This window comes from Pseudochaenichthys georgianus, unplaced genomic scaffold (assembly GCF_902827115.2).
Source record: "Pseudochaenichthys georgianus unplaced genomic scaffold, fPseGeo1.2 scaffold_645_arrow_ctg1, whole genome shotgun sequence".
Classification (NCBI taxonomy): domain Eukaryota; kingdom Metazoa; phylum Chordata; class Actinopteri; order Perciformes; family Channichthyidae; genus Pseudochaenichthys; species Pseudochaenichthys georgianus.
Window position 1 is genome coordinate 21,237 of NW_027263201.1, and position 13,139 is coordinate 34,375.

Sequence of the window (13,139 nt, forward strand, 5' to 3'; positions counted from 1 at the left end):
GAAAAAGCATATCGTGGAGACCTAATATCGTCACGACGATATATATCGTCATATCGCCCACCCCTAATTACCTGTGTGTTTTGCAAATCAAAATGACTGTTTTTGTCAATGCAGTCTGGTGGATTTAGGCTGGAGCCAATAACGTATCGCAATCGATATCAAAAAAGTTTTCCGTCCACACGCAACAGGCACCAGAAACGTGTCCGTTCACACGAGACCGCTCGAAAGCGCTGGAGACGCTGTAGTACATATGCCGGGCCTGTAAGTGGCGCTGTAGTCCCGCCACAACCGCAGCAAAGAAGACTTCCCGCGCATGGTTGCCATGGTTGCCCTTCTGTTTATTCTCCGCTGTGGCTCTTTTTCTCCGTCCCCGAGGCGAGCGTGTGCTCCGGCTGTAACTCTCTCCGGTAGTCCACCAGCAGATGACGAACACCCACCTCTCCGCCTCTCCCGAGGGACGAGGCGACCGTGCGGCAGAGTTTCAGTTAGATTTGTTTTCGCCGGTCAACATGTCCGTTAACGTTTTAATCTTCGGGACAAAATTAGAAAACTGCCGGTCAGAGGTCTTCTTTGTTATTTATTGAGCTTTAAAACAAGTTGATAACGACTCTATATAAAAGAATAAAAACCGGAGCCTCTCTTTTCCTCCCCCTCTCCTGACCGCCCAGCAGCTGATCTCTGAGCAGGAGAGGCGGGGCTATTGCTTCATCTATCAGGACATGATCGTATAGGGCGTACACACGGTGCCGTTTGCCCCCCAGAGCGTTTCGTCCGCAGATCTACCCGCCTTGGGACCCGTTATCGTTTTCTGCGTTTCCATGTCGGCCTCGTGTGGACGAACCGTCGATCTGATAGTGAACTGTAGCGGATACGACCGTTATCGTCCTCGTGTGGCCGCGGCCTTAAAGAGAGGCTGTGTAACACCTTGAGTTTCGGGCGTAAAAGGCTCGCTCACCAACGTCACACAATAACAAATAGAAACTAACCTCATGAGGCATTGGGGACCAGGAGCTCCTGTGTTAAGTGAGGAGGTAAAATACTGTTTGTCAATGGGACGGCAAAGTAAAGCAATGAAAATATTCCAAATACAACATGCACTTGAAATGATTAAAACTGTTTTAAATTAGCATAGTTTTAGCTCGTTTATGTTTTAACGGTATTTAAATGTATTTCTCTTGCACTAGGTCTTAATGCTCCTAATGGTTTTGTAAAGCACTCTGAATCTGGCCGTGCCTTGATATTGATTCTCTTTAAGAACATCGCTTAGCTTGCTGCTGATACTCCGGTTTCTCCAAACTGCATCTCCTGCAGGTAATCCTCTGACTCTGGATAACATCCTCAAACACACCCACACAGTTAGAGGTCCTTGCTGTCAGACGGCGCTTTAAGGCTCTTCAAACTCCACTGAAGAAACTCTCATTGTACATCCTGGATCACATAAGTTGCTGCTCTGGTTTCTTTGTGTTATTGGGTGTTTTAAACAGTTTGATCAGATCCACCAATAACACAAGGAAACTAACCTCATCAAGGCAGAGGTTAGACAAGGGGGTCCGCGGGGTCTTACAGTATTACGAGTTGATAAATCTATTTAGCGAAAATGAAGGCTATTAAAAAGTATTAAAGGGCGTTTTCCAAGGTGTTACATTTTGTATCTAAATGGTCCAGAGAGGTTGTGTTCTGCAGTCTGCCTGAATGTAGTCATGGCGTAGGTGTGCAGTGTGATTCTGTGGAGTTTATTGATGGCATCCCGTTGGGTTTGACGTCATCTGAACAGGACATCGCTCGCTCACTGCTTGATAGCGCGCGAAGGTCCGTTTACGCCGGTTGCTAAGCAACATCGTTATGGGGAAATACAAGTCTGCGTCCAAATGGTTGGAAGATCAGGAGGAAGGACAATCAATACTGTATATAGTCAATCTGAAGTAAAGTGTGTCGCCAAGGTAACCGGTTAGAACTCAAAGTGGAAAGGGTACAAAGATCCAAAAATACTTAAAGATCCAAACATACTGTAATTCCAAAAATACGTAAAGTTCTAAAAATACTTAAAGTTACAAATATACTTAAAGTTCCAAAAATACCGCAAATTCCAAAAATACTTAAAGTTCCAAAAATACTTAAAGTTCCAAAAATACTTAAAGTTCCAAATATACTTAAAGTTCCAAAAATACTTAAAGTTCCAAAAATATCGCAAATGGTTGGAAGATAAGGAGGAGTCCTTCCTCCTTATCTTCCAACCATTTGCGATATTTTTGGAACTTTAAGTGATCAATACTGTATATCAGGCATCCTCAAAGTACGGACTCCGGTCCGGATCCGGACCGAACCACAACTGTCTCTGGACTCTGAGCAAATTATACTTTTCATATGTATTATCTGTATTATCTGTTATCTGCGAGACATCGCCACAACGCAACGAGTCAAAATGATCCGCTATGTCCATAGACTGCAAACAGCGCTCATCGGACATTTATGAGAGAAAGTCTCTAATGTCCGAGTGCAAGTGAATGCAGCACAAGATGCACGTCATGTAACCCCTCCCCCGGTCCTGGCGCGAGCGTGGACATATGATTGGCGGCGATTTCATTTGAACGGGACGGCGCAAAACGAGAAGCATTCGGACCGAAGCACTGAAGGAATGAGGTATTTGCGGTCTGACAGAGAAGAGACTCTCAGTTTGGCTGTACTCAGCATTGAATCAAAACGCACTAAAGCTGTTGATCTGAATACGTTTGTGAGGCGTGTTGCTGAACAAAATGGTAATCGCCGCATTCAGCTGCAATACACGTCAACTTGATGTTCTGCTCACGGATGAGATGATGACCTTACGTGTAAAAATATTTTTTTCTTTGAGGGGGTCTGCCCCCCAAAAACTGTTTAAGTCCTGAGAAAGTCAAATAAGTCGGTGTGTACACTGCCCAGCCAAACAAAAGTAACCTCTTTGATTGAACTAGGCCAGTAGGTAAGGGCTTTCCACTGGATAACAACTGAAGTATAAAAGAAGGCATGACTGAAGTGATGGAGACCATGTGAAGGCAAACAAAAAGAGGAAATAACAGGTCAAATCAAGCAAACCCCCTCTCAGATTCCACAGCAACCAGAAGAACATAAATACTGGCTGGTGATTTGATTAATCAGCTTTGTGATGGAATAAAAAGTGCACAGTGCATTTCCTTAGCTGTGGATGAGCCCACTGACACCGCTGACATTGCTCAGTTGCTGGTGTTTGTGAGTTTTCATGACGAGGCAAAGGGGAGTCTGTTGAAGATGTGTTGGGCCTGACGAACCTCAGTGGACACAAGGGGGCAAGACATTTATAAAGCAATAATGGGAATGCTGAATGAAAGAGGGTGCAGCTGCCTTTATTCATAACTGTGCAGCTCTTACACTGCGACTGAGGGGTCAAGCACAGACACAATAACAATGAAAACTGCTGCATACAGATTACTTTTGTTTTTGCAACCTCGTGTTAAGAATCTTGTTGCAATTGTTTAAAAGTTTGAATGACCGTAATAAATGGACCTTTGTCTTATTGAAACATTTATTTTGGACCTTTAAGATTTGTATTTGAGTACCCCTGCTGTATATAGTCAATGTGAGGTAAAGTGTCAATGTGTGTCGCCAAGGTAACCGGTTAGAACTCAAAGTGGAAAGGGTCCAAAGATCCAAAAATACTTAAAGATCCAAACATACTTAAAGTTCCAAAACTACCGTAAATTCCAAAAATACGTAAAGTTCCAAAAATACTTAAAGATCCAAAAATACCGTAAATTCCAAAAATACTTAAAGTTCCAAATATACTTAAAGTTCCAAAAATACCGTAAATTACAAAAATACTTAAAGTTCCAAATATACTTAAAGTTCCAAAATACTTAAAGATCCAAATATACTTAAAGTTCCAAAAATACTTAAAGATCCAAAAATAGTTAAAGTTCCAAAATATCGCAAATGGTTGGAAGATAAGGAGGAAGGACAATCAATACTGTATATAGTCAATGTGAGGTAAAGTGTGTCGCCAAGGTAACCGGTTAAAACTCAAAGTGGAAAGGGTCCAAAGATCCAAAAATACTTAAAGATCCAAACATACCGTAAATTCCAAAAATACGTAAAGTTCTAAAAATACTTAAAGTTCCAAAATACCGTATATTCCAAAGATACTTAAAGTTCCAAAAATACTTAAAGTTCCAAATATACTTTAAAGATCCAAATATACTTCTAAAGTTCCAAAAATATCGCAAATGGTTGGAAGATAAGGAGGAGTCCTTTTCCTCCTGATATCTTCCAACCATTTGACGATCCTTTTGGCAACCTATAAGTAGATCCATACTGGTATCTTAGTCAAGTGTGAGGTAAAAGTTGTCACTGTGTGTCGCCAAGGTAACCGGTTAGAACTTCACAGTGGAACTGGTTCCAAAGATCCTCCAAAAATACTTCTTAAAGTTCCAAAAATACCGTAAATTCCAAAAAATACGTAAGTTCCAAAAATTACTTAAGTTCCAAATATACCTTAAAGATCCAAAAAACATACCGGAAAATTCCAAAAATACTCTAAAGGTTCCAAATATACTTAAAGATCCAAACAACTACCGTAAATTCCAAAAACTTAAGTTCCAAATATACTTAAAGTTCCAAAAATACCGTAAATTCCAAAAAATACTTAAAGTTCCAAAAATACTTAAAATTCCAAAAATACTTAAAGTTCCAAATATACTTAAAGTTCCAAAAATACTTAAAGATCCAAAAATATCGCAAATGGTTGGAAGATAAGGAGGAAGGACAATCAATACTGTATATAGTGAATGTGAGGTAAAGTGTGTCGCCAAGGTAACCGGTTAAAACTCAAAGTGGAAAGGGTCCAAAGATCCAAAAATACTTAAAGATCCAAACATACCGTAAATTCCAAATATACTTAAAGTTCCAAAAATACCGTATATTCCAAAGATACTTAAAGTTCCAAATATACTTTAAAGATCCAAATATACTTAAAGTTCCAAAAATATCGCAAATGGTTGGAAGATAAGGAGGAGTCCTTCCTCCTTATCTTCCAACCATTTGCGATCTTTTTGGAACTTTAAGTAGATCAATACTGTATATAGTCAATGTGAGGTAAAGTGTCAATGTGTGTCGCCAAGGTAACCGGTTAGAACTCAAAGTGGAAAGGGTCCAAAGATCCAAAAATACTTAAAGTTCCAAAAATACCGTAAATTCCAAAAATACGTAAAGTTCCAAAAATACTTAAAGATCCAAAAATACCGTAAATTCCAAAAATACTTAAAGTTCCAAAAATACTTAAAGTTCCAAATATACTTAAAGATCCAAAAATACCGTAAATTCCAAAAATACTTAAAGTTCCAAAAATACTTAAAGATCCAAATATACTTAAAGTTCCAAATATACTTAAAGTTCCAAAAATACTTAAAGATCCAAAAATAGTTAAAGTTCCAAAAATATCGCAAATGGTTGGAAGATAAGGAGGAAGGACAATCAATACTATATATAGTGAATGTGAGGTAAAGTGTGTCGCCAAGGTAACCGGTTAGAACTCGAAGTGGCGATGAGGTCTTAAAACGTATGGAAAGGGTCTTAAAAAAGGTCTTAAAAGGTCTTTCAGGATTCCTGCATAGACCCTGGGTTAGACGAGCGACACCTGTGATCTGTCAGGTAAAATAACCGATTGTGTTAATGGAGTCTGGTGGATTTATGAAAAGGCATTTATAACAGCTCCAGTTCCCCGCCAAAAGGTCTGTCTTTAAGCAAGGTAAGGCTGTGAAGTAGTCTAAATATAGTGTTTTAATTTGCCTATTCAAAGCCTTTCTTAGCTTGTTCACCTGTTCGAACTGGACATGCACTTCACACAGCGCCACAAACCATTCAAAGTATCCCTCTTGAGTGACTGAGCAGAGATCGAGTTCCTCACAGCCCATAATAAACCTCTCTAACCCTGATGCAATCTGCACAGCTGATGTCACCATTTCGCCCTCTATAATTTCTAATGAGAAGTGGAAGTCCTCCTCCCTCTACACTTCCCTCTGCGGCGAGTCGATAAGCGCCACGCTCCTTAAATCAAAACAAGCTTCACATTCCTGAGATCTTTCTCAACGCTGCTGCAAACCAGTAACTGAGCGCTCACACGGGAGAGAGGGAATGGACACGTAAGAGTTGCACCGTTTTATAACCGTTATCACAACGTTAAGAAGTGCACAATCACTCGTAGATTGCTCAGGGACGCGTTTGCCCTTTGCCCTTACAGCGTGAGCAGGTTACCAAACAAAGGAGCACACAGGGTTCAATATACCGTGCGTCAGTTTCTATAATCTGTTGAGCAACAAAAACCCAGAGTTCTAATTTCACAACGTCTAAAACGTCAAACATTCCTTCATTGATTTGACTAGAGCTGAGACGAATAGTTAAACTTATTATACATGATTAATCAATTCCTTTAAAGAGTCCTCTCCAGCTGATGTTCAGGTGTATATCAGTATGTAGTGTCTCTACTTTAAAGAGTCCTCTCCAGCTGATGTGCAGGTGTATATCAGTATGTAGTGTCTCTACTTTAAAGAGTCCTCTCCTGCTGATGTTCAGGTGTATATCAGTATGTAGTTTCTCTACTTTAAAGAGTCCTCTCCTGCTGATGTTCAGGTGTATATCAGTATGTAGTTTCTCTACTTTAAAGAGTCCTCTCCTGCTGATGTTCAGGTGTATATCAGTATGTAGTGTCTCTACTTTAAAGAGTCCTCTCCTGCTGATGTTCAGGTGTATATCAGTATGTAGTTTCTCTACTTTAAAGAGTCCTCTCCTGCTGATGTTCAGGTGTATATCAGTATGTAGTTTCTCTACTTTAAAGAGTCCTCTCCTGCTGATGTCCAGGTGTATATCAGTATGTAGTTTCTCTACTTTAAAGAGTCCTCTCCTGCTGATGTTCAGGTGTATATCAGTATGTAGTGTCTCTACTTTAAAGAGTCCTCTCCTGCTGATGTTCAGGTGTATATCAGCATGTAGTGTCTCTACTTTAAAGAGTCCTCTCCTGCTGATGTTCAGGTGTATATCAGTATGTAGTGTCTCTACTTTAAAGAGTCCTCTCCTGCTGATGTTCAGGTGTATATCAGTATGTACATGGTTTTTCATACCACTGCTACGCTGACGACACCCAATGAGTCCTGCCCTTCCCCCGCTCAGAGACCCAGGTCGTCGCACGCATCTCTGCTCGTCTAGCTGACATCTCTCAGTGGATGTCTGCTCATCACCTCAAGCTCAACCTTGACAAAACTGAAGTGCTTTTCCTTCCGGGAAAAGATTGTCCCTCTCTTGACCTAACTATCAACATCGGCCCCTCTGATGTTTCCCCGACTCAGACTGCAAGGACTCTGGGTGTGACCCTCGATAACAACCTGTCCTTCACTGCAAACAGCTGCTGCAACCCACTGCTGCAGATACACGCTCTACACCATCAGGAGGATGCGTCCCCAGCTGACCCAGAAAGCCACGCAGGTTCTGGCCCAGGCTCTCGTCACCTCACGCCTAGACTACTGCAGCTCCCTCCTGCTGGTCTGCCTGCATGTGCCATCCGACCTCTGCAGCTCATCCAGAATGCAGCGGCTCGTCTGGTCTTCAACCTTCCTGAATGTTCCCACACCACTCCGCTCCTCCGCTCCCTCCACTGGCTTCCGGTAACTGCTAGAATCCACTTCAAGACCCTGGTGCTTGCGTACCATGCTGCGAATGGATCTGGCCCTTCCTACATCCAGGACATGGTTAAACCGTACACCCCAGCACGTGCACTCCGCTCTGCATCAACCAAACGACTCGCTGCACCCTCGCTGCGAGGGGGACCCAAGTTCCCATCAGCAGAAACACGTGGGTTTGCTATCCTGGCTCCAAGATGGTGGAATGAGCTCCCATTGACATCAGGACGGCAGAAAGCTCACACACCTTCCAGACTGAAAACTCATCTCTCTCGACTCCACCTCGAGGATAGAATGACTAACAAAGCACTTATATACTAACAAAGGACTGGCTTAGCCAGCTGAGTAGCACTTGAAATACTTGGCTCTTTGAAACCTGATGTTCTTATGATTCTGTTTTCCTCAAGGTTGTGTCTTCCTGGTCGAATGTACTTATTGTAAGTCGCTTTGGATAAAAGCGTCAGCTAAATGCAATGTAATGTAGTTTCTCTACTTTAAAGAGTGCTCTCCTGCTGATGTTCAGGTGTATATCAGTATGTAGTGTCTCTACTTTAAAGAGTCCTCTCCTGCTGATGTTCAGGTGTATATCAGTATGTAGTGTCTCTACTTTAAAGAGTCCTCTCCTGCTGATGTTCAGGTGTATATCAGTATGTAGTGTCTCTACTTTAAAGAGTCCTCTCCTGCTGATGTTCAGGTGTATATCAGTGTGTAGTGTCTCTACTTTAAAGAGTCCTCTCCTGCTGATGTTCAGGTGTATATCAGTATGTAGTGTCTCTACTTTAAAGAGTCCTCTCCTGCTGATGTTCAGGTGTATATCAGTATGTAGTGTCTCTACTTTAAAGAGTCCTCTCCTGCTGATGTTCAGGTGTATATCAGTATGTAGTGTCTCTACTTTAAAGAGTCCTCTCCTGCTGATGTTCAGGTGTATATCAGTATGTAGTGTCAAGGCGTCAAACTAACTGACAAACTGTCACATCGACTCCGCCTTAATCGCCAAACAATGCTGATGTGTGTGTGTTATTGTGTGTGTTGATGTGTGTGTTATTGTGTGTGTTGATGTGTGTGTTATTGTGTGTGTTGATGTGTGTGTTATTGTGTGTGTTGATGTGTGTGTTAATGTGGGTGTTAATGTGTGTGGTATTGTGTGTGTCTGAAGGATCATTGATTTATACTTGAACGTGTTGTTTTGCGTCCTTGTCTTGCAGGCTTTCCTTCTACTCTGGCCACGCCTCTTTCTCCATGTACTGCATGCTGTTCCTCGCCGTAAGTACCTGGAACACTTCACATATTGTATGTATTTTTCTTTTAATGTTTATTTTATTAGCTTTTCTTTTTAATGACTGATTTTAAATGCCTTTGTCTTAATGTCTTTCATTTTTTGTAAAGCACTTTGAATTGCCTTGTGTTGAAAAGTGCTGTATAAATAAACTTGCCTTACATATTTTTGCATATCAAGCTTCGGAGAAAATGTGATGTCGATAGTGATCCACATTAAGGGAATACACTTATCTGCTTACTTCCAACACATCTGCAGGCTGTTAGCTTAGCATTAAGGGGAAAACAGATAGCCTGGCTTTGTCCAAAAATAACAAAATTACCTACAGACATATTATACTATGACGTTTTTTATACATTTCTACGCCACAAAATTTCGGAGGGGGCCTCATCTCGCGGAGGGGGCCTCACCTCGCGGAAGGGGCCTCACCTCGCGGAAGGGGCCTCACCTCGCCGAGGGGGCCTCACCTCGCCGAGGGGTCCTCACCTCGCGGAAGGGGCCTCACCTCGCCGAGGGGGCCTCACCTCGCCAAGGGGGCCTGAGCTCGCGGAGGGGGCCTCACCTCGCGGAGGGGGCCTCACCTCGCCGAGGGGGCCTCACCTCGCCGAGGGGGCCTCACCTGAGCCAAAAATTAGTGTGGTGCGGCACGGTTTCGCCGCTGCGAGGCTCCACTAGCACCGTCCCCCCGTCGATGCTCGCGAAACAGAGGGCCTCATCATATAACTTTGCGTAGGGCCTCGTGTTGGCCAGGGACGGCCCTGTACTATACTATGACTGTACCACATTTTGAATAAGATTTGAAATGACATGTTTGGTGTCCACTATACCATGACTTGACCAGTGAGGCTCACCTTACATGTGATGAGCCTTTAATCAGAGGCATGCTAGCTGTTCCATCCGGTTCCCGTCTCCATGCTAAGCTAAGCTAACATTGTCCTTTCTTGGCCCTTTTAATTTACACAGACAGACATGCTGCGAGTGGTTTCTAACTTTACATCTGATCCTCTAAAACTATTGCTTTGAACTCCAGCGCTTTAAGATTTTAATATTCATTTATGCGTTTGTACGCCCTGAGGATCGAGCTTGATAAACGTCTGCTCAGAGACTCCGTCCTCCTCCAGTTCCCTCTGGTGTGTGTTTTTATCAGATCCAGCTGCCCCTCCCTGATAAATGTAATAGTGTGCAGATTTATAAATAGAAACTCGGGGACAAAGTCCTGGCAGCGACACAGACGCCTCTCCCTCTGCACGGAGCTCCAGTCTGACAGTCCTGGAAGAGCTCTCCTTCCTCCAGCTCTGAAACAGCGGCAGCGTGCAGCAGTAAATCAGATTTACACCGTTGTGGGTAAAGTGGCTGAACTGGTTTGTCCCCGTTGAATCGTTAAAGATCACACACACCCTGTTTCTGATAAAAGCTACGTTTTGATGTTTATGCCACAAGGAAACGTGCCGCTGCTCCAGAGGTGGTGTGATATTTCATCTGTAAGATTGAAAAGCAGGACCGCACAGATTAATACAATTAAGGATAACATCAAAGATAACAATTAAAATTACTACTGTAGGTTATTTTTTATTATACGTACAGCACTTTGGCTCGACCAGAAATCGTTTAAAAAGGTGCTATATAAATAAAACAAGAAATTAATTTAAATATACATATTTGGTCATGTGTACATATTATTTACATTATAATAGACTATCAGTAATTTAAGGTGCAGTTTGAGTGGAATCTGGACTGCAGGAGATTCTCTCACCTTTTTAAACACGGAGAGGAAGTAGAGCTAATAATTAATGATACAAAAAAAAGAAAACGATGTTTGATTATTTCCTGGAAAAAGTCATTTAATTTAGAACAGTTTTATTCTACCTCTATCAAGGAGGAATTATCACATTTACTGACGTTTTTAAATATACATTTGGGGGGTGTATACTTCACTTTTCAGGGCTCGCTTTTAAATAATTAAAATTAAAATTAAAAAATTAAATAATTAAAATAATAATTTATTTACCAAGAGTTTTCTGTGTTTTCACTGAACAGAAAACACTTTATAAAACACATATATTTCTTAAAGGGGACCTATCATGTAAAATGCCCTTTTTGATGTCTTGTATACATCAACATGTGTCCGGGGAACTCAAGCAGCGTCAGGAAATAAAACCCTCTCTTTTCCTCCGTACCCACATCTTTTAAAAACGGGGAACAACGGAGCTGATCCAGATTTGCTGCCCGTAATTTCGGATGGCGGACCCACAGAAAGTTGCTATCAGAAACAATGCCTGACGTGTTTTGGATGTCTTTGTTGACGTTAGCAAGCCTCGCTAACACTCAGAGCTAACCTGTACTGTAGAGCACGTGTGTTTTAAAAAGCAGGACATAAAAAAGAACTCACCTTGTGATAAACCCGCAAGAGAAAAAGCATTTCATCTCCATACTGTTTTAGAAATAATCCTTGATGTGGTTTAGAACACGATGGCGTTTTATCACAGCAGAATTTAATTTTATCTCCGGTAGAATTCTGATCAGGCATTAGCTCCGCCTCCTCCTTTTTTTTAAGCTAAGGACCCAACATCCGCGTTTCTCTGGGCTTCAACCATGGATGTAGAATAAGAACTGGATACAGCGTGGGAGGCGCGGTCTCGTTCTTTCCTGTGAGAGCTGCTCGTTGGCGCATGAAGGCAAAATGGCCCAACTTTTGAGGGAGCTAAACGTCACAGATTACCCAGCATGCCTAGCTGTCAGAGCAGAAGAACCCGTATGTGAGCTCATAGAGCATGCGCAGTTGCTCCTTAAGCCCCGCCCCCGAGCTCCCACTCTCGGCTCACTAATATGAATGGAGAGAGAAAATAAATCTTGATTTGGCTTTTAGTGCATTTTACAACTTTAAGGACTTAATGATTATAATAAGGGCTATAAAATAGTACTAGTTTATTTAGTTTAAAAAAAATGATCCGCTGATTTACAGACGTCTCTTTCCCGATGTTAGTCAGTGGGAGAAAGTTGTTTTGGGCCGGGTGACGTCACGGACCGATACGGAAGTTGCAGTACCGCCGTTTGGACACTACGAATGTTGGGCTCAGAGTCCGGCGCACTTCCTGGGGGCTTGGGCTGGAACAGAGGGATATGAGGGATGTCGAAAATGCATGATGTTTGTATTTTGAGCAAAACACGTCAGACATGTTTTTATATATTTGTATATATCTGAGACCCATAATATATGCCTTAAAATAGCTTGATAGGTGACCTTTAAAGTTCTCATACAAAATGTTTCAATACTGTTTTAACTTCGCCTTGAATTTAGAGTCAAGTTATATATGTTTATACTGCGAGTGTACAGTATATATATATATATTGTATTTTATCTTGTTAAACTTGATTTTTGTAATCCTTTTTCTCTCCATGTTATCTTCTAAAATGGAGAAAATGTTTCCAAAAGCCCCTGGGATAAATAAAGTACTTCCTGATTCTGATATAAATAAATACGACTGGGTGAGGTGCGGTGGTGGAGATAAAGCATCATGAGTCATCTGCAAATCACTGCAGCTCCTTTTCCTGGCACTCCGACAGGAACTCTGACCAGCTTGATTTCTTTGCGCCTTTCAGGACACCGTACGATCTGTTAAATATTCTAAGAGGTAAAAGCAACAGAACATGATAAAAACAAACATCACGGAGAAGACAATTAAAGTGGACACAAATGATAGGGAACATTTATTTAATTTTGTATTTCAAAGCGTTTTTAAACCCAACTTCCCGTTAAATAACCCGCGTGTGTTTTGCCTCCCTCAGCTCTACCTGCAGGCTCGTCTCCAGGTTGAATGGGCGCGGCTGCTCCGACCCACAATGCAGTTCTTCCTGATCGCCGCCTCGGTTTTCACCGGCCTGTCGAGGGTGTCTGATTACAAACATCACTGGAGCGACGTGTTGACCGGTCTGCTGCAGGGCGCCATTATGGCTCTGCTGGTGGTGAGTGGTCAGCTGGCCTCCTGTACTTTACTGAGTATTTCCATGTTCTGCTACTTTCTTTGTGTTTTAAGTGTTTTCTGAAAACCCAGAAAACTCATGTCAATTAAATTACAATGACAGAGAAGAAGAATGAGCCCTGCAAAGTTAAGAATAGATTTTACTCAAGTACAAGATCAGAGTACTTCTACTTTTACTCAAGTACAAGATCAAAGTACTTCTAC

The 13,139-nt window shown here is 41.9% G+C and overlaps 1 protein-coding gene across 3 annotated transcripts in view; it reads left to right on the forward strand.

Moving 5' to 3' along the window:
* Positions 1 to 13,139, forward strand: part of plpp1a (phospholipid phosphatase 1a) — a 30,567-nt gene that overhangs the window by 14,650 nt on the left and 2,778 nt on the right. For all 3 annotated transcript variants that reach the window (XM_071202628.1, XM_034079542.2, XM_034079541.2), the window contains 2 exons: positions 8,885 to 8,942; positions 12,742 to 12,918. In XM_071202628.1, the coding sequence (XP_071058729.1) occupies positions 8,885 to 8,942; positions 12,742 to 12,918 (235 nt within the window). The remainder of the gene's footprint in view (positions 1 to 8,884; positions 8,943 to 12,741; positions 12,919 to 13,139) is intronic.